Source organism: Sander lucioperca, chromosome 23 (genome assembly GCF_008315115.2).
Source record: "Sander lucioperca isolate FBNREF2018 chromosome 23, SLUC_FBN_1.2, whole genome shotgun sequence".
In the NCBI taxonomy this organism is placed as follows: Eukaryota; Metazoa; Chordata; class Actinopteri; order Perciformes; family Percidae; genus Sander; species Sander lucioperca.
The window spans coordinates 9,268,914-9,296,168 of NC_050195.1; the positions used below are offsets into that span (position 1 = coordinate 9,268,914).

General features: G+C 39.7%; 1 protein-coding gene across 1 annotated transcript in view; it reads right to left on the bottom strand.

Moving 5' to 3' along the window:
- Positions 1-27,255, bottom strand: part of LOC116040056 (cadherin-18) — a 99,410-nt gene that overhangs the window by 58,528 nt on the left and 13,627 nt on the right. The window contains exon 2 of the mRNA XM_031285290.2: positions 15,202-15,761. Coding sequence (XP_031141150.1) covers positions 15,202-15,432 — 231 coding nt within the window. The 5' untranslated portion in view covers positions 15,433-15,761. The remainder of the gene's footprint in view (positions 1-15,201; positions 15,762-27,255) is intronic.

Sequence of the window (27,255 nt, forward strand, 5' to 3'; positions counted from 1 at the left end):
CATTACATCATGCGCTATTCTCTTTCAGGCTTAACTAAACCCGAGCATCGCTGAAGAAATTCATGTTAAGAGATTAAAGTTTTGGGGGAAATCCTTACAAGACTGTTAAAGGCGAGAAGAGCACTGACACTTTCTTACCAAGAGAAGGGGGAATAAGCGAAGACCGAGACACTTTTTCAGCCATAATTGATACCAAGAGGATTAAGGCTTTCCTGCCAAATTCTCAGATGGTTGTAGTTTTAGACTTCATAAATATATTTTAAAATACCACTGAATTTGCAAACCAGGACATGCCATGGTAACATCATAATTGAAACAACTTAATTTCCGCCCATGAATTAAACATGTTAAGAAACACAATTGCATTTATTTTTGGGTGCTTTTCCTCAGGGAAGTGTCACAGCTGAACATAACAGAACAATCCAATTTCATTGTGAATTGGCAACGCTTTACGTACTGGTGGTACCAGTGGTATTTTTGTATTTCATGTTTGTAGATGCACATCAATGAGCTGTGAACACAACCTTTGTATTCCAACTCTGTATCGCCATAAACAAGATGTTTGCAAGTCTTTGGAGAACATTAGATACACATGGAGCAAATAAATAATTCATGCTCTATTTGTATTGAGGTAATATGTTACTATTCCTCAAAATATTATATATACATAGTCTGGATAAGCATGGATATTATAATAACCTGTGTGCAAAGTACCAAAATGTAGAGGGGGACAAAAAAAATGGTAAAATTGCATGAAAAGGGACTTTAACTTTGAAGTAATAAATCACAATTACAACCGTTGCTACAAAGGTGGGCCATTTTTAGTTTAATGCCAATTAGCAACATCTGTCGCATATAACAGAGGTCTGGCACTCAGCACTTTCATATTGCTATCAGACAACTAACAGAGCTCCACACAGGCTAAATCCAACACCCTGTTCTCGAACTGCAGGTGTATTCGATAAAACAGTAAAAAAATAAAAAGATATGTATGAACAACAAAGGAACATCAGTCACAAGTTGAGACTAAGCAACAGGGATATGCTTTGACTTTACCGTTGAAAATTGAAATATGTGCTAATTATGTAATACAGTCCAACCATACACGGCCAAATACAAGTTTTTACAAGGTAACACACTGTTTTACATCTAACAAAAACATTTAAAATTCAAACTTAGATGCCTCAACATATGAATCAGCAAAAACATTATGTAACTTCTGCATTGTCTTTGATTGGAAATAATTGTAATGTTGTAATGTCACTGTAATGTCACTGTATTTTGCTGATGCACCTGATCAGGTCTGGGAGATGTAAATTAACAAACATTGATCAGGATAGAAAATGTCCTCGTTCTGAGAATTTGAAACTTTAATCTACTGTTGAAAAGTTGCATTGCTTGACAATGTACTTACAACCAATCAAATCAGAGAAACGACACAATTTCTAACCAGTCGTATGATTTTCTTAAAATATGCACAGCTGGTGGCTCAACTAAAGTCTTGTCATTGTTTGGTAGCAAAAGTTCAATAGTAAGACGGAGCGTTCTCTCAGGGAACTTTTTCGTGAAAGCATAAAAAACGACTCAACAGTCACCAAAACCTTAAATGTAAGGACTTCTTGTGGATAAATGAAGCAAAATACTGTACATAGCGAGGTTCTTAGAGAAACACAGCAGCTACAAACATTTCCAGAGGTACCTTTGAAAATGAGGAAATTGACAGAACAGATGAACATAACTGACCCAACATATACGCTTCCTGGCTGTAGAAATGTCACCTTTCAGGGTTGAGACAAGACATTTTTTGTAAATGCATTAATTTAATTAGATTCCGAATGTACTAGGCCTATCAGTTGTCCCAGTTGGAGAACACGCAGCAGGTGAAGGAAGGACCCAAATGAAATGAAACAAATAAAAACATTTACAACAACTTCAGGAGCAGGGCAGATTATAACACAAGTGGATGTTAAGGTTAATGCATTATTTAAGATCGGCATAAATAGTGACATAATTTGTATTGTGCTAATGGAGCTCAGCGAAAATTCTGACAGGAAAACTTCTAAACTAATCATGTTTCTCTCTCTTCTAAACTGAACAGATGTTAGAGACGCCCACTTTAGCTAACCAATCAGAAGAGGCCCTGAATTTCTCAAGCCAATCACAGCATGACACCCCTGTTTTAAACCTGTCTCTCTGCTGCTCAGTTGTCATTTCAGGCTAAGAACAACCCTCCTCTTCCCCTTGCTCCTCCGGCCTTCATCCCGCACGGCTCCTGGTTCCTCCTCCGACCAGACTGCGCCGGCTCCTCGGTTCGACATTCGGGTTCCTCACACCGCCATCAGTGTCTAGACTCCATCGGGGGATCAGCTTTTGGCCTTCTAACCCCCTAATTATATATATATATATCATTTAATAATGATGGAGTCTAATCTCCAAAGACTGTACATGTCATATCATGCATTCGTACAATAAATCTTTGCATATCTGCAACGAAGTCTCTCCTGATTGAATTGTGTTTAGTGATATAAATTGATGTTTTATATATCCTGATGAATTATTTGCCATAACGCCCAGCCCTACATGTAATTGATACATAAGGATTTACATAATGTCCCCTTGTAAAGTTTGTAAAAATAACTGGACAACCAACTGCAGTGATTTTGTTGTGACTACGTCCCTGAATTAGGACACTATACTTTCACAGTGACCCAACTTTAGAAACAATCAATCATCATATTGTCCAATGTTATGATGATCATTTTAATCAGGAGAGACTTGATTTAGAGTGAATGAAAAAAGTTGTCTTAGACCCAGTCGGTACGTAGTCATATTTATGGGGGTAGTGATGCCATGGTTAGTGCAGGAATTTTCCTGCAGAGTGAGAGAGATTTGTGAATGAATGAGAGCGTAAAGAGGATCTTCCTGAATTGAATTTCCGCTGAGTTTCATTAAACTATGCACCCATTATTGACTAATTTGTGATTGAATGTCTGTTACATGATTCATTATTATTTCAGCACTGCTAAGCTTCCATTAGACAGACATCTCTGCTGGGAGATATAACATGACTTGACAGTCTGTATACCTGTAGAGTGCATTAGGATTCATGTGTAAAAAAAACTTAATGAATTAGTGTTACCTTACTGACCCTGAGGCTCAGTTCGGGTCAACCTGGTTGTATTTTCCAATCACTTAAAAATTAGTAAAACCACAGAGGTACACATTTATATATATAAAAAAAAACAGTACTATTAGTATGAATGCACAACCATTAACAGTTACCAATTATTTAACAAGGTGAATGGCGAAGGTCCTCAGGCCACATCTAATCAAAACCTGGACTAGCAAATAAATTAGGAAGCCGCTGTTGATTGCAGGCCTGACTCTTGATGAGAGCCGTATGTCCTTCCCGCGGTAAATATCAAGCCTGTAATTAGATGAGGAGTCAAAGATCCTGTTGAATCAGGTAGTTAATCAGTTGCTAGATTGTACTAATATGAAATACAACCTCCAAGGCAAGAAATCAGAACATGTTTACACATCAAATGCAGTGTGGATGGGAACAATTACTTTGTTGACACGCTTTGGCCCGTTGTTGCACTCTTTGAATTAATGTAGTAAAAGACATTAAGAAATAGTAGATTCCAGTGTTGGCTTTAGTTTAAAAGTTAATTCCTACATATACATTCCATTCCTACATCTATCTATAAATTGCAGGAACGTCTGTCTGTGTGTGTGTGTGTGTGTGTGTGTGTGTGTGTGTGTGTGTGTGTGTGTGTGTTTTATGCACATATCTCTAGAACTGTTAGTCCGATGGACTTCAAACTTGACAGGTGTCTTGCTACGGGCACGAGTAAGTGCAGTGCCAGTTTGACGTTGTTTGGATTAGAAATGCAAAAGATATTGTTAAATATATATAGGTAAAAGAAGCACACATTGGCTTTTGCCGCTCTAACCGCTGGCCACTCCCCCTCTCACACTGCACAGCACAGCACCTCAGACCCACAAAAATGTGCAAAGTAGCACTACTTTGGACTGTCTTTGACTTTGAATAAACAAACGACAATTCCCGAATTTAAGGACGTTTCAGAATCCCACACATGCAAAGCACAACCAGCTACAGACAAGTGGCAGACAGAGCGTGATGCCACGCTTTTCTGTGTATAGTTTTTTTTTTAAGAGGAAACTCAACAAAAAGCCAACACTAAATATCAAACAAAAGCCAGACACTATATAGTACTAAGTTGCTGTGAGCTGTAGCCTTCATTCACCACTTCTAACCAGAGGCAGAATATAAAGTAATCTCAGATATTATTCCTTCACAGCGCTGTGCAATGCGAGAAAATCTCAGAACTGAACCGGGCAGACACAGCACTTTTCATTAGACTCACCCCGGGTTAATTAAGTACACTGCTAACTAATAACATTACCGTCGCCAAAATACCCCCGCGAATCAAATCCCCTACTTCACCGTTAACTGTCAAGCCACTAAACCTGTATGGAAATTAAAACCTCTGCTGAAATGTTAAATTCGTTAACGATCCGACACGAGACAACACCGTCTCTCTCTCTCTCTCTCTGCGCACACACACACACACACACACACACACACACACACACACACACACACACACACACACACACACACACACACATAGGGTATACAGGAGAGTTGCATATGAAGTGGTTTGGGGTCCTTCTGTAAGTAATTTTGGGGTACAATTTGGTTTTGATGAATTCTACAAGCAGCAATACCACAGGCCAAGCAATCGGCCCGTTCCAAACAGGCACATCTTTAACGGGCACTGCACTATTTAAATGCAGAAAACCACACTTGATACACCATGTCCATAACTACTACTAGGATATATCCACTTCTGTTCAGCAGCACTCCAACAACTTTTGCTCATAAATATAATTTTGCCTTCAGTCATAGTGTTAATCTAACCATTGACTTCCTTTACAGCAGCTAATAAATCATGCCTTGCAATGTGCAGACCATTGATGCACATGGCATTGAGTGCCTTCCAAAATCTATGGGTTATAAAAGTGTCAACAGGTTGCGTGTTATTACACAAACATCACAGCCAAAGGTACAGCAGTGTCAGGCCAGCTGGGAGTGAATAATGTGTATGAGGATACTCAACATTCAAATCAGAAAAGAGCTCTAAGGATTAATGCATGAATATGAGTATTTCCAGGTGTTCTCAGTGTGGTGGTCTTTGATTTTAAAATCACTCTTATCTTCCACAATACCATGCCATGGTCCACTGTGTACTCATTACAGATGTGTCCTACATACTGTATGAGCAACACATATTCCAAACTTTTCAATTATCAATATGTTTCTAAAACTTTCTAGACTACAGTGGGGATCAGAGGATCCAGAACTCTTCAGATATCATCTGAAAAAACCCATCTCTTATAGAATAGTTAGGTTTGGACCTTCAGTGGTATGGACATACTATTGAGTATTCTGCAAAAAAAGCTAGACACAGAAAACTAAAATTGTATATCTGAGGTCTGATTTACCACTAAACACTCTCTAAAAAGTGTCATTTTACTGTTCAGCTGTCACAATTCAGCAATATTTACCTCATTTGGATGAGGCTTTACATTCTGAACCTTTCACATTATGTTCATATTGCACTGAAGTTTTTAACAATGTGATCTAATGCTTCATACTTTTCATTTGCAAGTATTTAATTTGCACAGGAGTATACAAAAATAGGCTTCACCGTGTTGTTATTTCAAACAGACTATTTATTGTATTACCAGAAAACATGCTATATTGTGATATATATTGTTATTGAGATACGAAATGACCTATATCGGGATAGAAGATTTTGGCCATATTGCCCAGCCTTACTTGTAGTACTTTAATAATATTTGGGGTATATTGGGTGGCTATGGTCAGACAAAAAGTTGAAAAGGATCAAACAGGTAAAAGCATTTGCTGTTAACTTGATTGGAACAGTCAAGTAAATTAAAATCATTTTAGTCGACTGCAGCGTGGAGGACCAGAAAAAGACAACATACAACAATCAATATCGAGAGATCTTAACACTGATATACCTCTTGGCTGTAAGTAAGCTGCGCAACTTTCTCATGTTTACTGACCATCTGCGACTGCTTGATGATAACAAAGAGAGGAGAGGCAAAAGAAAAAAAGGCAGTTGGAGCAGTTTCTCTGGACTGAGACCTCCCACACTGCTGTTTAGGGGACAGTTTGTATTTCACATTTTTGCTCAAAGCTGATTGTACAAAACTGGGCTTGGGGAAAATTTTGGTGACATTTCAAACGCGGGGCTCCACTTCTCTGCAGAGTGCGCTGCTACTGCATTTCAACTTCAGCGTCGGGATATTTTTATTCATACATCATTAATTCTGATCACACAGAAAATTTCATGGCAACTGGCCTTGATGTAATTAGTGTCAATTTTGTTACACCGCAGAGCAAGCTTGATATGAGCTTTACATACATCAGCTGTGGTGGCAATCTGGAATTGGGTTGGAAGGAAAATGGCAGTAATGTCCAGTCCATGCAATATATATTGAAAGGAAATGTGTGCAAATCTCTCATACACACTGATTGGTACAGTCCAGCGAGACATCATGAGTAAGATGAAATTATGACCCCTGCAACCTTGTTGTTTTGTTGTCTCCCTGCAAGGATTTAGAGGAATCCTTTTCCTCCACAGGGCATCAAAACAAGGGATTGTGTTTAGCTCTCTGTCTCTATGGGTGACTTTATTAAAGCCTAGTGGAATAGATGACTGGCATGTGGCTGACGGCTGGCAGCTGGCAATGCATTTCTGAGGAGTTTAAAGAGATCATCAGATATTGGAGCTCTAAAGTCGCTGGAGAAAAAAACACTCCAATCTCAAGGAAAACCTCGCTTATAATTTCATCATATGCCCAGAGGAGCAACCTGAGAGAAAAAGTCTCTTCACTTTTTTTTGTCAAAAAGCTACGTGTTTTCACTGTTTGGGCTCTGTATACTCATTGTCGAGAGCAGCCTTAAACTGTTTGTGTTCACAAGCTAACTGGTGCTCAGAGTCTACTTTTGGCCCTGTCGTACCATTTATCAGGTGTCTATGTCAGCTAAGGGGAGAAGACATTTGAGGAGGAAAGCAATCCTCTAACCTGACAGATATCTGCCATGACAACAGTATTTCTGCAACAGTAAATAGTTGTTTTTTACTTATATAGTAATGCTAGATAAAATAATAACATAAAATGTTAATGTGTCACAAATGTAATCAAACTAGAGCTGTAACCTATAATTATAGTTATTTAGTCAGTAATTTTGTCTGTCAGAGTTAATTCAAAATGAAGTCACAAAGTATGACTTACTAGAGCACAGAGTGGAAATTGCAATGATAAATAAAAAGAAAAGCTGTGAGCAGCACCTGTATGACATACACAATTATCAGAATGCTAAGCAATTAATGTTGTCTCTGATTTACAAATTGATCATCAACTAATCTTTTCACCTCATAAAGAATCAGCCCTCTTAAAGGTCCCATGGCATGAACATTTTTACTTTATGAGTTTTTTTAACATTAATATGAGTTCCCCCAGCCTGTCTATGGTCCCCCAGTGGCTAGAAATGGTGATAGGTGTAAACCGAGCCCTGGGTATCCTGCTCTGCCTTTGAGAAAATGAAAGCTCAGATGGGCCAATCTGGAATCTTCCCTATATGATGTCATAAGGGGAAAGGTCATCTCCCCTTTGCTTTGCCCGCCCAGAGAATCCCCCCCCCCCCTCTCTCCTCCTCAATAGCATTTAAAGCTACAGACACAGAAATGGCACATACTAAGGAAAGCTCATTGTGGGACTGGCTCGTAGTTGCTGTAATTCTGCACCAAGGCTGAATTTTGGGAAAGAGACTTCAGAAACAGTATTAGGGGACCACTAAGGCCTATATAAAAGCATCCAAAAAGCAGCAGAATCAGAATCAGAATCAGAAAGGGCTTTATTGCCAAGTACGTTGCACATACGAGGAATTTGTCATGGTGTTGTTGGAGCATGTCACACATTCAAATATAAGAAGGATAAAAAGAATATAAACAATATAAGTATAAACATATACACACAGTATGTATTAATAACGATAAAATAAATTTAAATAAATAGTAAAATAAGTTAAACAGTAGTAAAAAGGAACGCTACAGCAGAGTAGGTACAGTGGCATGAGGAGCCAGAGGTGGGGTGTGGAGAGAGTCAGGATGGATTCCGGGCCTTGTTTAGAAGGCTAGTGGCGGAGGGGAAAAAACTGTTTATGTGGCGTGAGGTTTTGGTCCTGATGGACCTCATCCTCCTGCCAGAGGGGAGTGGCTCAAAGAGCTTGTGTCCGGGATGGGAGGGGTCAGCCACAATCTTTCCAGCACGCTTCAGAGTCCTGGTGGCGTATAGGTCCTGGAGCGGCGGCAGATTGCAGCCAATCACCTTCTCAGCTGACCGAATGACACGCTGCAGCCTGCCCTTGTCCTTGGCAGTGGCAGCAGCGTACCAGATGGTGATGGAGGATGTGAGGATGGACTCAATGATGGCTGTGTAGAAGTGCACCATCATTGTCTTTGGCAGGTTGAATTTCTTCAGCTGCCGCAGGAAGTACATCCTCTGTTGTGCTTTCTTCACGAGGGAGCTGATGTTCAGCTCCCACTTGAGGTCCTGGGAGATGGTAGTTCCCAGGAAGCGGAAAGACTCCACAGTGTCAATTGTGGAGCCACAGAGGGTGATGGGGGCAGGTGAGGCTGGGTTCTTTCTGAAGTCCACAACCATCTCCACTGTCTTTAGAGCATTGAGCTCTAGATTGTTTTGGTTGCACCAGGTCACCAGGTGGTCAGCCTCCCACCTGTAGCATGTTATAGGACCTTTTAAAATCACTATTACTGTGATATAATTTTTACTGTTTTAATTGACTCAATAACAACACAGACCTATGAATCAATAACCACATTTACATATATTACATCTATATGTTGCATGAGTTAATTTCTTTTTTAAATCTTCATTGAAAGTCATGAGACATTGTTTATGAAATAATAAGCAGATTATAAGGCTCGATCTAGTACCAATTTGTTGTATTTAATGTGATATGTAGATTTTTAAATACATCAGTGCATGACTTATTTTTGCTGGTTTAACTAAAATTACAATATTCATTGAAAAAACTGCAATGAGAATACATTTAGTTTGGCAAAAAGATTCACACTATAATTTGATGGATTTGGTTTATCATCTTGCCCTGTTAGATAATGTCATATTGTGATGATATTGTATCTGTAGCAGCATTTCTTCAACATGTTTGATCATATTTTAAACCTAATCAAAGTGTGTTCTATTTCATATACTGTATACTACATATACGTAGGGCTGCAACTAATGACTCATTATCGACTCATCTGGTAGTCGCTTGAATTTTAAAGTTGCTGATTCATTTTAATTGTTTACCGAGCAAGTATTTAGTCCACAAACAGAGCTACCTTGCAACCAACTATTGACAACTGAATGTCTTACAAACATTAATGAAGAGATTAGCACAGACCTTCTGAAATGATGCACAACCACCAATGAACCTGTTCACCCATAGCAGATAAAGGAAGATTCAAATGCTTCATTTCTGGGCCAATAGACCAGCATGCACAATCACAGGATTCGGTCTTGGTTTAAACCTAGCCACCATGCCACATGTTCCTTTTCTGCCTGCACCATAGAGGTATTCTTCTTGTTCTCGTTCCCCACAGTCCACAATGAGTGGACATGACAGCAGTAAAGCCACATCCTTTTATACAAGCTGAGAGCGAACAAGGGTAGCTAGGCACATACATTATGTGGATCTCTACACTGAACAGGACCAAGCCAAGACAAATGGCATTCACCGATAATGCAATCCAACCAGGCACATACATTACCAGGATCTGTACAATCAAAAAGGACAAAAGCTGGTACAGAAGAAAGAAGAAGTAGAGGAGAAAAATACATGGAAGATCAAGCTGTGTAGCAATTCGTAATGTATCAGCATGGCACTTAATAGACTGTATCCTCTGCTGATTGCTTAAGTAGTTTTCTTGAATCTACCTGAAATGGGACATGAGTTATGTCTGTTTGAAAAGCAGCCACTTCTAAGCATTTTGGCTGATTAATGCAGCACCATGTGGTCAGTCAGCTCTATATTTGTTCAGCAGAAAAATTGCCTGGAATGGAATAAGTAGGACATAAAACTCCGGATGTGATAATTATATGAAATCCGCGATTAAATAGCAGGCACAAAGCATACAATATGTCAAAATGGTGGCTACTTTTCAGCTGATTGATCCCATGCTGATTTATAATCGATTTCCCAGCGAGTTAGACTTTCAGCAAGACATCAACTTTATGACACAGCTAAAAGGGCCTACGTCTGCACCAGGGCACCGCACATTTGTACAGATGCACCAAATGGCTGCGCATGCATCACTGCAAGCTCAACATCTTTGTTTATCTGTGTGTTCTTTGTTGTGATTTCACAATTCATGTAATCAGACTGGCACTGGACAAACAGTAGCAACATTAACTTCATGTTGTTTCCAGAAAGATTCATTAAATCTGCATCGCTTTGATATTGAAAGCAGGCCCTTGCTGATGCGGAAATGGGAGTTGAAGGTTGGAGTCAGGATCTGGAGCATTTATTCCATCAACAATGTGCATGGTGAGGGGAGCAGGGAGGGGGCGGGGGGGATGAAGAGAAGGAGAAATGAGCAGGCTGTGTGCCCTAGCTGATGATCAGTGCTTTGGCTTCATATTTGCAATTAGTGGAGGGGGGGTGGGTTCGTTTTTGATTAAATCTCGGCTCTTATGCTTCACTCAAGAGGACTTAATCACTTTTTATGTGGGCGTGCTTGATTGTCTGATTATCACCACATTTTGACCATGCTCCCTCCCAATCAACTCCTCCGAGCGCCCCCTTCTCTTCGATTGATTTGCAACAGTCACAGTAAACCCTGATGATGGAGCGCCCGCCTAATAACCATACATCAAGAGACAGTGATGAGGGGCGTGCTGAAGACGTGCCTCAGATGCGCATCACGGAGATCCGCCCTAATAGTTGTCCTCTGTTTTGACATCTGCGGGGAGAAACAGAATGAATCGTTGTCTTCCCAGCAGGATGGTTGACTTCTTGATGTACAATAATGAGATTATTAGACTCCGGGAAGCAACTCTGACACTCATTTAATGGCTCTGCCTCTAAAAATTGATATCAGAATGAGACAGAAATGAATCCGTCAGCAGATGAGCTTTAAAAAACATGAAGTTTTTGCCTGGTGCTCTGGCAGTGAGGGAGGGCACATGGCTTCAGTCTCTTAATGGTGCTAATATGTTTGAACGTTTCAGCCAGAGGACAGGGGAAAGCACTTAGGATATTATACATGGCTGCAGACATATGCTTGTGTTACTTTCTGCAACTGTTGAATCAATGGAATGAACTGTCATTCACAGGGTTAGCTAAATTTCTTTCATAACCAATTGTTAGGTGAAAGTGTCACCGTATCAAGGGCACAACACTGCAGGTGTATTTCTATGTCCGACCAGATAAAGATTAGCCATTCCAAACAAAGACTGTTGATCCAAATTGCCTTAAACACAGCTGAGGAAAATCAATGGATATCTCTCTGCCACACATGCGCACACAACTCTTACTGAGTGTACATGTTGGTGCACGAAAAGAATGTAAAATTTTCGACCATTTGTACATTGTATTATAAAAAAAACAGTAATAAAAGGGTACTCAATAATGAAAAAGCTTTAGTTGTAGCACTACCATACACACAAACATTGAGGCACTTCCGCACCCACATATGCATGCCATAGAAATGTCTCTGTGGTTGATAAATAACATTTCAGCAATTTTCAGGATGTTTCTCTTTCCAACAATGCAGAGTAATAATGTGACATTGGCTGTGAAATTTTCTTTGTTATTTCATGTAACACCTCACTGCTTTAACACTGAAAACATTCCAATCTGCACACACTTGTTTCCTGCGTTGCAAAGAGTGGGTGAAAAGCAATTTTATGTAAAGACTCATTTTTTTTCTTCTTCCCACTGTCGAGCCATTACTACACATACAACAAGACAGTTGCCTGATTCTGTCACAGCACAATATATTTTTAGATGTATGAATAAAACATTTAGGCACCTTTCTTAGAGGTTGCTACTTTGCTCAAATGAAGACAGGATAAGACAAGGGGCATCCCTCCTAGTCTGGGCTGAAGCACCTATTCTGTCAAATCTCACATTATTTATTGTATGTTTATTGTATATGTGGGCCAGACACCCAATGATGGTTCCACTCAAGGATTTCTGACCAAGGATCTATTTCTTTTCATCCAACAGCTGCGCTACATCCTCCAACTAAGTTACAGCAGACAGTTCACTGCAGTTCATATTAGGGGTGTGAATCTTCACTGGTCTCACAATTCGATTACGATTCTCCTGTCAACGATTCAAATCGATTCGATATCCCGATGCATCACGATGCGTCACCTCCTCAATATTATTATATATTGCAACACATGATTTTCATCAACAAATTCAAGATATATATGAACTCCCCTTTTTATTGTATCTGCTCTCAAAAAAGACAGTTCCTGAATGTAATGGAGTCTGAACACAGACAAAAGGGAAAAACACAAAAAGCAGCAACGGAAAATCAAAGTAACATCGTCAGGCAATAATCGGTTATGGTCTGTCACTGCATCGATGCAATGAAATGATTAATTTCAACACCCCTAGTTCATATTCATTCAGGGTTTTGGGATTTGCATCGTCTTCTAAAAATCACCATCCAGTCTGTAACCTGCCTGACTACTTCAAAGCACCACGCTGAGCTGATTGACATGAAGCCATTCAAACCTCCCATTGGGAGAGTGGGTTGTCTCCTGTCTCGTATCTGGACAAGCCCTGTCCTCTACCAAGCATTTGTGTCTCACTCATGCACAAAGCTGTCATTTCCCAAAAGTATCAGCCCCCCAGAAAGGTGTCATTGGGGATTATGGGATACCTCAGGGGGATTAAAAATGTTCTTGACAGACTGGCCGCTTCACTTATTCCCAGAAGTCACTCTACGCTATCCTTTATGTGAGAGTAGTAAAAAGTACACACAACATTACCAACTGCCAAGGCCAGGTCTTACATTATGGTATGCTTGTGTTAATGTTTGACCTTGCACATTTTTTAGCACACATCTGCTCTTTCATGTTGACCACGCAATAATTAATACACCATGTCTGTGTGCAATATTCCAAGGCATCTTATCATGAAACGTCTCTTTCAAAACTTTACATTTTTTGATGAAAGTAATTATCGACAAAGACTGTGTTGGCAAGTCCCTGTAGTGGAACTGCTCATTTGCTGCTCGCTAATGTGCAGTTTTTAATCAAGCAAAGGGAGGACGAAAAAAAACACAATACAGCGCGGTACGTGTCGACTGCATTAATCCTCCTCCTCCTCCTCCTCCTCCTCCTCCTCCTCCTCCTCTCCTGTCTTCGTCTAATTAAGGGTCAGTCTGTCTCTTGGTCACATTAGGACACAGCACACCAGTCCCAACCCACATAATTAAATGTGTTTTTGTGCTAACCATCTGGAGACCTCATCTCTTTAAACATGCATGTCAAATTGAATAATAATGTTTATGTGTCTTCTCAGTGCTTTATTATCATCCAGGATTAGCTGTTTATGTTTATTTTGCTTTCATCAGCGGCAACCGCCACACGCATGCACGCACGCACACACACACACACACACACACACACACACACACACACACACACACACACACACACACACACAGACAGACAACAACAACACCCTTAAGGTAGGAGTACTGTAGAACTAGCACATCAGCCAACAAGCCAGCAAACCAAACAATCAAGAAGTTCCCAGCAGTGGACAAATTTAACATCTAAAATGATTAACGTTGTTTTCGTGCAGTTTGTGCATCGACAAACTGACGCTTTGAATATGCTGCAAAATATCTTTGTTATTGTCTAATACATACATACTGAGGGATTTTTTTTTTTTGGCACTGTGGGATTTTATGGTTCATTCATGCGTCAAATAATATTAGGAAAAAACATGTTTCACCAATAAATAACCTTTCCTTCTGCTTTGTTGGCTTCGCAAGTACATGTGTGATTAAAACACCCAGGTTTATTCAATAAACAGACATTTGAGGCAGAAAGTTATATTTACTGTTGTTGTTTTTTTCCAAGCATTTCATCCCTATTTTCTTTCATTTTGCCTTCAAATGGTATACCGCTGTTGAAATACAGACATATGTGCAGTCAGAGGAGCATTGTGCCTTTCTCATTCCCTTTCTCTCGGAGTGCAGTTGAGGGGATTAGTTTGTGCCTGAGTGCCGAGAATAATGATCACTGCAGCGGAGAAACACATTTTAACATTTCAGAAGATAAGGACAGGCAATCTGCAAGCAGAGGACTTAACCAGCTCCCTGTGGCTTATGGTGGAGCTAACAGAAAAATCACCACCAACAACAGGGATGCATCGTACCCTACGCCCAGGTATAGAAAAAAATACCCACCAATATATTTTCCACTGTAAGGGACATCCGTCACTTTGAAATTACCTTCATAAAATGTTCCAACTATGAGGCACCCTGGCTTACTATAACCCCATTGCACTACTGTCTTATTTCTTACTATGGTGGTTCATTTCCCACCAAGAGATCAAATTTGGGTTCATTTTCCACAGAGACACCCAATCTGATATTTCAGTTCAAAGATAGCTTGATGTAGAGGGCTATTCTCACTTTCAAACTTAATCCACTCTTGCAAAGCTGGCTTCCCCGAGTGGCAGACATGCTGAGAGGCACTCCTTGATTACAAAGAATAATATATTCTTTAGACATCATCATGACGGTATCGGACCAGTATTCGGTCCGACATTGTAAAGACAGAAGAAAAAAAAAAAACACACCTTCAACAAATGAGCCCTGAATTTCCACATCAGAAGATTAAAAAAAAGCGGGTGTACAATGCCGACGTGGCGATCTACCTCAATAGAACAGCTTGCTCCTGCTGTAACCCATTTCTCAATAAACACGCAGGGAGAGAAAAATGCCAAGTAAGCTGTTCAAAAGCAGGTTCCCTGGGATAAAAAGATGTCTTTGTTTTGTACAGTTCAATAAAACGTCCTACCTTTCCCACATACTGTGCATCTGGTCCCAAGTGTTCTTCTAAAACAAAGAACTGGTTCCAGATCCAGCCACGCTTGGGCCTGTGGTGCACCTCCGTCTCCCCGTTGGCCAGTTTGGTCTGATTCTTGGAGGGCACTTTGGCAGGGACATGGTGGCTTGCCCCGTAGCACCTCTGGATGAAACAGAGGCAGACCAGAAAGGGACAGAGACAGGAGGTGGTGGATATCCTCATGGTGGCGCGTGCTTTTGTAAAAGTTATCCCCGTGTTCCAAGGTGGTAAGGTCCTCCCACCACCGCCGCCGCCACAACTTGCCACCGCTCCAGGCCTGTGCAATAGTCAAGGCAAACGAGGAATCTATATCCAAACTAAGGAAATAGTGGTCCCGGTAGATCCTCTAAGGTTCATGGCCCAAAGCGGAAGGTTTAACGGAGAAAAAAAACAAGCAAGATACATTTACATTATGGAATTTTCCAGGCTGTGAGATGCTGTGCAAACGGACGTGAACTTCTGGGTAGTTCTACCAAGTGCAGAGGTTAATCCTGAAAGCCATGCTGGATTTCCTGGGAGAGAGAGGAGGGGAAAGAGAAACACAGAGTTAGAGATGAATTTGATGGATATTAGAAGCTAAATGTCCACTAATACTGTGTTCGTTTGTTGAGAAGAAGGTAAAAAAGTCACTCCAACTTCAGATAAAAAAGTCTACAACTTCTTTCTTTCTGTTCAAGATTTATTTCCAAGCAATAAGGCAGAAAAAGGGTACAGGAATACACAGCTATGGGCAATAGTTTACTTCGCTCTTAAAGCTCTGCAAACTGAGCCCCGAATCCTTTGTCTAAACAGTTTAAATACTATTCTACTCGGGCGCGTTCTTCTCTCATTGGTTCCGGCAGGTGTCAAGTCTGTTTTGTGGGTCCAATGGCTTTTCCAGTCTCCTGAGGGGAGGGATTCTCCTTGAAACATGATATGCCTAGTTTTTAAATGTTGTATTAAATGTGGCAAAACACTTAAAGGGGTGATAGAATGCAAAACCGATTTTACCTTGTCATAGTTGAATTACGACAGTTCGGTGGGTAAAATAGGCATACATAGAACCTCAAAGTCCCATTGACACCTCTTTCCTCTGCAAATCTCACAATTTGAAACTGCTGCTGAAAACGGGCGAATCTCAACAAAGCTAAAAGTTGACGTCAACTCCTCAACTCCTACCTTATTTGGCTCTAGTCTCTACCTGTGTCACGCCCCAAAATTTACATACACCACTGACCTGAGATCAGCTAGTCTTCTTAATCTAGGTCGCGCAGATCTCAGAAATGTTATACATTGTTCGTCTGCTATTTCATTACTAAATTCACTTCTGAGACTTTTTTATGCGAGAAATCAACTATGTAGAGCTTAAATATGGGCCGTTTTACGAAAATTGATGGCCAATTGCAAATTTGGTATGACTGTGTCGGGCTTACAACAACACTAGTTGTAACGAAAGTGTCAAAACTTTGCATTGGTGTGTGTGTGTGCGTGACACACTGGAGGATGAAACTGTAACTAAACTGTGTATATGGTGCTTTGTACAGTAACATTAGTTGATGAGTTTATGCGTTGGAGCAGAAATGAAGTTTGAAGCCAGCTGGAGATATTTTAGCCGTGCTGCAGCCGCTGCTCGCGGCCGGGCATGTCTGTCTGTACTTTCGGTAACAGACAGTGTGTCTGTGTGTGCATGTGTGTGTGTGTGTGTGTGTGTGTGTGTGTGTGTGTGTGTGTGTGTGTGTGTTTGTGTGTGCGCACCGGGCAGCGTTGTGTGTATGTTTGCGTGCTGCGGGCAGCTCTGTGTCTGTGTGTGTGCAACCAATCAGCCCGCAGCTCATCTAAATATTCATGAGCATACCATATTTGGAAGAAAAGCTGTCGTTCCAAATAGAGACATTCCACAGGGATGCATAAGGACCCATAGAATAAAACCTGGGACATTTTCAGCCCAACCAATGTTACATACCCTATTAGGAGACCTTAAGGAACAGTGTGAAATACTCTATATAATCATTCTATCACCCCTTTAAAAGTTCAAACTAAAAGCAAAGATATAATGTATGTTCCTTTAATATTTGACTGGCATGTTTATCATCTGTCAAGGAGCTTCCCTGATCCCCGCGCCTCTCCCAGTCACACATCCTCTTTCTGGACAAAGTTCAATAGTTCAGATGGCGTCATCTCTTGTAACTTTCCTCTCTGAAAATTCTCATTGGATGATCTCCCTCTGTGCTGTGTTAACCCTTTATCTGCACTATGAGTACACTCATTGAAACAAGTCCAAATTGAAACATTCCATTACATAGAAAGAAAGTTATTAAAAGTGATTGCTCATATAATCCAGGAAGTCATTATTACTAATTGTTTTTATTTATGGTATAGAAAGTCATTATTAGTGATTGCATTTACTCAGGGCCTTGGTGTGACTTGTTTTGTTGAACTTAGGCACAAGTTAACTTTTATTATTTCTTCACAATACCCTCCCTGACTGTGAAAAAGTACAAACAGGCAACAAGAAATCTAGTGTAGTATTCCAGCCATTATGCAGATGATACTAAGTTTAGACTTGAGGAGTCACAGTGCTATTAAAAGGATGTCTGCGTGGTGACTGATACGGCTCTGTGAGGTCATGCATCAGAGCAGGCTGGGTGCCTCAGCGCGGTGAATAATGTGCGTGGCAGGAAGAAATACATTTACTGTACTATGATAAGGACAGACATCAAAACACTCAGACGTAAGGAAGAGGGTGATTTTTAAAAGGCAGTGGAATGGAATGGGAAAAAAAGAAGGAAACCATTTCTCTAAATCAAAACTGTATATTTAAGACGACATTAAAGTAGTAAAAAAACAACTGCAAGCTTTGTTGAATTTCTATGTTACTGAGCATTCAAGTGTAGCTCTGCTCGTCTTTTGCAAGAATGTGCTTTAGACCTGCGTGTGCAACTCTGTGGTCTTTAAAGAGGAGGTATTATGGAGAGGTGTCTAGTCTTGGGATGGAGTTTAAAGTTAGATGTATTATTTATGTGCTGCTGAAGCATGAAATCGATCCTCACTGCTGACTTTTTTTTTTGGATGAGAGGAGATTGCATCATTTGACCTTTGCTGTTCTGAGATGCCCTTCGGTGTGACAACTAGAGATATAATAACCATTTCAATTCAGATTCCATGAATCTCATTCAGGTAGCGATAGCCAAATGGAGCTTCATGAAGCTTCGTGAACCATTGTCTTTATTTTCTGAACCCACTAAATGGCGCTCTCTTTTCAAGAAAGGATTGAAAGCACACTGAATTGCCTTTCCTTGAGTCCTTTTCTTAAAACTAAGACTAACTCTGCAATGTTTGTTCTGAATAAAACAAAGTGTGATAAACACTGAACTGCCACCATTTTTTCTTCTTCTATTTTTTATGAAAGTGTGGCAAGATCTGTACAGCCAAAAGTACCCAGAGGCAGCAGCACTGTCCATTGTTAACACTTCAATAAAAACATAAACCTTAAAGTAATAGTCTTGAACATATTCATTTAAATAAATCTGTGTCTGTGTAGTGAGTCACTATATATCACTGAATGAGGTATCAATTTTACCAGCAACAAATAGTAGATTTTAACATTGAGACTGAAGTTCATCATCCTAAACTAATTAAATCACATGTTTAAAACTCTATGGAGATATCACTGCCACCGATAAATTAAATTAAATAAAAAAAGGAAAATGTTGGAGAAGTTGAGTTTCCTTTGACAAATCAACCACATATTCAAAATGTATATGGTTTAATTTCCATTGTTAGTCTCAAAATTGTTCAATGGTCTGACACAGTAACAGATGTAGAACAAAAGTATTTTAAAATGTGTAAGTCTGGCTCGTATTCTCTGCCATGGCCACTCAGCTACAAAGCTTCCAAAGCATCCTCAATAAATAAGGTGAAGGAAGAACACTTAAAAGGATTTGGATCACTGTTGGTTGAATGCAGACTTTGAATTGGGATAATACTCTGGCTTTTGACTGACATTAAGTCCAGAAAAGAATGCAACATGAGACAGTCACCAAGTGTTTTAGTCACATCAGACAGTGTTTTAGTATGCCAAGGGGTAAAGGTAAATAATGCTGCCAGCCAATCTGTTTTGATAAAAAAAAAATGTCCCCAATGTAATACTTAGAAACACAGTTATCACACCAAGTTGTCACAAAAACAGGAAAATGCCACCCCTTAATAATGAAAGCTAACTTTCTGCATTAACAAGGGAACCTGAGTGAACTGTGAGTCAACAATTTAAAACAAACAAGACAAAGTAAAAGGAAGTTGTTCTAATAAATAACAATAATAATAATAATCATAATAATAAGATGTACCAGAGTCGCAAAAGCTGACTTAAAGCAGGAGAGTTGGTCCAACATTCAAAGTGCTCAAGTTGAATAGCAGCTTTGTGGGGATTATCGGGAGGACAAACACATGTATTTGATATTTAATAGGATATAGAAGCTGACAGACTTCAAAGGCTGCTGCGCTCCATCTCATACAATGAATGTGACACCATTAGGATAAAAAAACCGCTAAAACGAGACATTAATGCAACTTACGGCTGTCACATACTTTGAAGGATACTCACTGAATTATGTATTTTTTTCTATAAATATAAATATTTCTACACATATATGGATTAAGATTGGCTTAGAACCCCTGACTAATCCCCATGTTTCAAACATCTCGACATGCAAATTATGCAGCTCAACTATAGTTGTTGGTGATGCTGACTAGGTGCGGTGGTTTGTAACGGGTAATTCCTACTGTCAGCCCAGGCAGTGAAAGCAAAGGCAAGCTGTTCCACATCGACTTAGATTCAAGCAGCTGGCGATAAATACTCAGCCACACACTAAACACGTGTAATCTGGGAAAAGATTCTCATCTGCATAGGTAGAGCTACGCCCAAATCCTGCTTCCCCTGCTCTCTTCCAGTAACTGAGAAAATGATACCAAGCCCTGCAAAGAAAACTGATGGAGTTCTTTGGACAAGATATATCAGAGGTTTTAAGTTTGTTTTTACTCCTGGTTCAGTGTGATTCAATAATGTCACGATTCAACCACACTCTGGCAACTCTCCATATAAAGTCAAAGCACCGGTGAGACTATCGTGGTACCTGAGTGAGTCAGACTCCGTTTCAGACCGAGAATATATTTTCCAGTGGTTTCAATTGCACCTCTTGGGGCTCTCTTCAATCAGTCTTTTAATTGTCTTATTATCATGCTTATTCTATGCACACAATAAAACACATTTCAGGGAGCCATGAATTCATGAATAGCATCTGGCTCTCTCAATGGAAAAAATGTCCCCCTGTTTATGATGATGATATTGTTTTGTGCAGCCTTTTGCCCATGGCATGTTTATATATGTGCAGCGTTTCACAGGATGGGTTATGCACAGCGGCACCCACAGAGATTTTGGCCGGATGCACGCACAAGTGATTGTGTTAACTGTACATGCACATGGAATTCTGTTTTGATCTGGTTTTGTTAATGGGACAAATCGTTGACTAGATGACATGCTACAACACAGGCCTGTAGTTTACTTTCCCACATGAACCATTCTGCTGCTGGAAACACTTGTTAGCGCACCAAATGTCTACTTATCTGCTGTAAAAACAATAGTTTCCAACAAATGCACTTTTTACTGCTGCTTGAGCAGCATATGCTAAAAACTACAGTGTCCAGCTGTTGTAAAAACTGAAATTACATATCTGTGACCCATTTTCAAAGATGTACATCTTCAATAGGTGCTTGCCATTGAGAGTCACAGATGAAGTAGGGAAATTTGAAAATATTGAGAGACGGACTAACTTTTCTCTGTTTTATCATAACTATATGTGGGATGTGCATATAGTACGTACACTGAATGATTTATCAAATCCTCATAACTTATCAATGACGAAAATGTTAATTAGATGCAACCCTGTACTCAAGACTTCCACTGTAAAGTTGCTGGATCATTTGTTTCCCAGAACCCACTGCTTAGTTGACAAAGATATCCATTAAACCTTGCAACTTTTTTTCATTGTACTGAATCATTTAATATCTTTGAGAAAGGTTACATCACACGATTTATCACATCTGTATGTGCACTTGCACAAAAACACCTATGACCAGCCTTTATTAATTTTTTCCACAGAACCATTCCCAGCATTGTACCTTTTCCTGCCCTCTTTTGTAACCCCGAGTAGTACGTTGAACCTTTTCATACTATTTTCTGACTGGTGGACTGTACAACCTGTGGCTAGGACACTATAGGCAGACAGAAAAATGGTGTCTTTGTCTCTCCAATTATTCATGGAAACAGGAAAACTCAATAACATGTCATCAAGTGGTCACGTAAATACAGTAACTAAAATTGAGTAAGACCTTAGCCGGAGTACATCCAACAGCTCTTGTATGTCACCGCAGCCACTGATGACACCACAGGTGACAAAATGCTTAAAAAGGCAGAAAGATAAAATAAAATGAAAGACAGCCAGAGAGGGAGAGATGTTGAGAGAGCAACAGAGAGACACCTAAATTCAGTCTGGCAGAGAGGGAGTACAGGCTCCTGTCACCTGCCGATTATAGCTAATGTTTCAGGGCTCCTGCTGGGAGCTCACCCACTGCATTCGATTTCACAGCATCCGCTTTCTGCCGGTGTCAAACACCAGATAGCAGAAGACTGGGGCCGGTCAAAACACATATCACTGAACCACTGTTCTATCCTCAGTCAGAAAGAGACCACACTGAAAGAGACTCTTGACTTTTCACCACACCTGAAAAAGGAAGAAAAACAAACATTTTCACCCATTTAAAGGGCCTGCGTGTTGCCTTTATACTCTCCGGCTATGTTACACTGAGCTGAGGTAAACAAACAAGAGTGTTAAAGTAAGTACAGGAAGACACAAACAGCACAGGAGAAAATTAGTGACACAGCAAAATGTGCTTGTGTGAAATCAGACTGTAACACAGCTGCGAAGTGTTCCTGAGGCCTGAACGTGAATTTATTTTTCTTTTTTGTTGTTTCTGCTGAATCAGAAGGAGCTCTCTATGAACCTGCTGTAATGGATGGCAAGCTTAAGAACATCATATGCACCAATAGATACAATGTGTGCTCTAGCATCTGATCTAAAACCATTAATACATTGTTTTTTTTTTTTTACCTTATAGCCTGTAGCTTTATACAGACTGTACTGTAACAGGGAAAGGCAACTGAATTTGGCTGCATTGGAATAAATGCAACTGTGTCATTGGGATGATTCAACAATAAATAGTAAGTAGAGGTCGACCCATACTGTTATTTCAGGGCCAATACCAATACAATTATTAGTAGTTAATGAAACCAATAACAAATATTTGGAACCAATCTTTTTTAGTTTGTTTAAATGCCTTAAGCAATTATTTCATAAAACTGAAACTTTAAACCTAATACCACAGTAAAAAAAATAGCTTCCTGAAGTTTTTCAAGTTTGCAAGTGTTGCAGACTGAAGCGGAGATAAAGTAGCGCACTTTTTTATTAATTAACCTTATCGGTTAACAGTGAAATAAAACCCCGATGCACATAATCTGCAAATTGCCAAATATCGGACCCGATAATCGGCCAGGCCGATAATTGGTCAATCCCTAACAGTTAGACAATATACATTTGTCTGGATCAAATAGTGGCGACTATTGTTGGACGTTCCCAAGTTGACGACTTATTCAAGGAGGCAGAGATGGTGCAATATAGAGATCTTTATTTTAGGAACAAATCTTTTTTTAATCTTTTTTCAAAACTATTTATTAAAATTTTTGTATTGTTTGTTTTAGCTTTATTTTATTATCCTTTTTTATTCATTGTGTAAGGAAGACTGGAAAAGCAATATTTTCATTGCATGGTGTAAGTGGTCTTTACTGTGCATATGACAATAAACCTCTTGAATCTTGAAAACACCTGAGTTAGTCTGCAGAGCAACTGCCCCAAAAGTGCAAGATACAAGTTATTATAAACTGTGAAGAGTATTAAATCATCAAATCCCACCTGCCTGATGTTATCCCCTCTCAAAAGTCACATACAGCCCTTGTTATTGCAACATAATTCTTTAAAAAGAAATTATGGGAAATGAAGGACTGGCTTGTCCAGGTCAACCTGACCTCTTAGTAATCATGTTCCCATCTGATATCCTGTTATTCCATTCTTATATGATATAACGCATATGGAAAGTACTAGAATGTTCTACCGCAATCATCTTTTATTATTTCTAGATGTATTTTGTTATTGCAATGTTGCAAATCAATGAGAAGGATTGTTTTATGGGAACAATCGATTTTGATATGATTTCTGCATCAATGTGATGAAGTCACTTACATTTCCAGGTGTGTTTCAGGATTAGCCTAAAGAAAAAAATCTCAATATAAAATTGGACATGCCTTTAAGCGGCTTTCATCCATATAACCCACTCCTGGAAGGCACTGTTTTGAGTTAAGAGTTATGCAAGTTTATCTGCAGAGGCAAGTGCTCTTGGGTTCAATTGGAAATCTCAATAGATTGAGCGTTGTTTTATAAGAGCCAGTCGAGTCTGAGGCTGAGTCATAAAATGAGTCCGAAGGGAGTCACTTCTGTTCACAGAAACAAAAGAACAAATGTGTTTGTCTATAAAGTTTTTCCTTTCTTCTATTGTTTAAAATCTCTTTTTGTTTCTGTGTAAAAGCATTTCAGCATTCTGCATTGACCTAAACAATGACTTTGAATTTATTTTGACAAATGTATTTTGGTTTCCTGTTTCTAAGCAATGTCTTGTTGCCTTTCTTACAGCATCCATTGTCAGCCCAGACTGTCTGTATTTACCTGAAGATGTTTCACTTCATCCAACTCCAACCCCGATGGCACTGCATTGCTACTAATATTTAGATTATATGTAGTTTTACATTTTATTTATTTCTTCATTTCTATTTCATATTAGGACCATATAAATCAAAATGTCCATCTCGGTTTGGCTCTTTGTAGCATCAAAAAGTGTTATACTATTATACAATCCATTACATATACATTAAAAGCAGCTTTACCTATCATATACCTCAAGTGCTGAAGTGCGAATATAATCCCTCATGGACTGCATGCATCACAGAATGTTTGCGCTAAATGCTGTATAAAACTATGTTCAGAGACAATGCCAAGTGATAACTAGGTTTGGGCATCGAGAACCGATTCCTACTTGGAATCCTTCCAAAAATGACAAATCCATTGGAATCGTTTCTTTATTGGATTCGTTTGGAGAATTTGGTTTCAAATCTGATCATCGGTTCCGAATTTAACATGCACAAGTTTTGGTTTCTGTAGCAGACAGGCGCTTGTTGTGTTGCAGCCTTGGAGCACAGTAAGCGGCGCTCTAGTGTGGCTTTATTTTACATTGAAAAAGCCCTGTAAAACTGCAAACCACCATTGAATCAAAATAAAACGTTCCTGTTCCTATTTGTGAAATAAATAATCCACCCCTCAAATAACCGTAATCGAAAGGAAGAATCAGAATTGGAATCAGAATTGTTAAAATCCAAACGATGCCCAACCCTAGTGATAACGCCACATGTGTCAAAACTACAATAATGCATTTGATTGATCTCGACCTGTTCTAAAAATAAAAGGCTTTTTGCCCTGAGTCTATTGGATGACTTGACCGAGCTCATTGTTTGTGAAAGGAAGCAGATTAGTACGATCAGCTTCACAAGCGGGGCAATCCTCTGAATGTGCAGCACACCCTGGAGGTTCCACGAAATTGGAGGAGACAAATAGGTTGGAGAGATTGTGCCAGCAGTTTAGGGGTTTAGCCAACCAGACTGTAGTATTTCCACAATGTCATCATACTGGAAAACACACAGGACATCCTGGTTGAATGAGTTGTTCTAGTGGTTTGTTTTTCTACAAAAACTGTTTAGCAAGTGAGCACTTTTCAACTATTGGTCTAGTTTAGGGTTTGTGAGATACATGTTTTAGTAATATCCGGATTCTTTTCCATTCTGTCTTTTTTGGCAAATTAGCATCACCCACTATTGATGTGATGACAGTTTTGTCCACACAGCCACACAACAGATGTAAGCTATCTGGAATATCACATTTTCTCTTCCCACCTTAAGAGTATTTAGTGAGCCAGAAATATGTCTTGTGATTCAGACGAGCAACCCACATGGTATGGCCACAGTTTTCCCAACCTTCCTGCTTCCCAAGCCCAAAAATTATTGCTCGCATCTTCACTAGAATACTTGCTTGTAATGAAAATTCGGCCAGTTTGACTTTTCCACAAGCGAATGATTGATATTTTCTTCTGCAAGTTCATTTGAGCACATTTTCAAACACTTGCGAGAATAGAGCTTTGACCACATTGCATAAGCCAAGCATGTTCGTCAAAAGACAACGTTAAAAGAATCTAATAATAATCATGACCCAGCTCTATAACACTTCCCTCAACTTGTCTTCTTGTCAAACCGAAATCTGAAGATCTGAGAATCAACTCTCTTTCTTCTTGCCTAAAGTGATAATGCTGAGAGTAATCTAGTTTTCAGGCTGCAGACATTACAACAGCTGAGTAACATTTTAAAGTTAAAAAAAAAACAAACACAATTGTGCTGTATAGTACAAGGACAGTTAAAGCCCTCTGTGTAAACAGTCCAGAAAATACAGGACTACACTGATGCTACAATTAGCCATCTGAAGCTGGAAAATATAAAATATTCTAACAGTTCCTGTCTCTCCTCTCCCTCATGTGCATACAAATGTAGAAAACAAAACAAACAAATGCTCCAACCTTGCATTTCAATCTTTTTCCAACACTTGTGGCAATAAAGCAATAAGCAGCAGGTTTTTAAACACAGATTAGGCCTGAAGGTAATTAGGCCCATTGCAGTAATGACTCCCACTGAGTCATGTGGGCTGGATGGTGTGTCAGTCACCTCCTCCCACCATGTCTCCCAAAGTCAACAGCGACTTGTCCTTCCAGCACGCTACCCTCCAAACACCATCTGTCCTAACCCTCAGCTTTGATTACCTCGAATCCAAACGCACTGCTCCTCACACGGCTCGGCAAGGCAAAGGTTGCCGAGATGAGAGCGGGAAGCCTCTGATGGTTTCATTCCTCATGTTTACATGCCAAGTTAAACAACCTTTATTATATCCGTAAAGGAGGAGTTCTTTGTCTGGGTTTTTTGTTGGTGTCAAATTAAAAAAACATGCCTGCACTCGTCAACCCAACTATATGATGTGTAGCTGCTTAATGATAGCTGGGTGGAAGATGGAAAATGTCCCATCTGTTGTGTGTTTAATGGCTGGATTCTTGGGATCTAATCATACAGCGGGAGTGCCAGGATGGAGCAGACAGCACCCATCTGCTGGCCACTGCAAGAAAAAAGACCTGCAGTTTTTCAACTTGCCTCCTCATCATCATTTCGCTCTTCTCTCACTGCAGCACAATATCCAGACAAGGGTCCATCAGCATTATGCATATAAGATACAGGAACCTGGCAAAAGTTTGGCTGTGGGGCTCCAACTCATGACTGTTCGTTATTTATTGATTCATCTGTTGACGATTGATTTATCCTAACAACAAACCGATTAATTGTTTAGCATATCGGCTTGATAAATGACTTGCATGATTAATCAGTTATAATAGGTTTTGATAAATATTTATTAAGTTGACTAATCCATGAATTGGCTAATCATTTCAGCACTACTTGGTTGAGCGTCTAATATGTTTGGGATTTAAGTCATCCTCTGCCAAATAGAACTAGAGAAAAAGACACAAGAGTAGATTCGGAATGGAAATATATTCATTTCACCTCCAGCACTTGGTTCTCTTCGTGTCTGAGAAGTCTAAATTCAGGCTGAGGCTACCGGAGTTTGGCAGGTTTCACCGTTTCACACATGCTAACACACACAGAGCAGGTGGGTTTTACAACAAGGAGAGAGCACCGCGTGTTCTCATCCACAAAGTAGAGCTGAGGCTATTCACATTAGCATTTCATACACAGATAAGCTTGCTTTCTCGCTGCCAGGT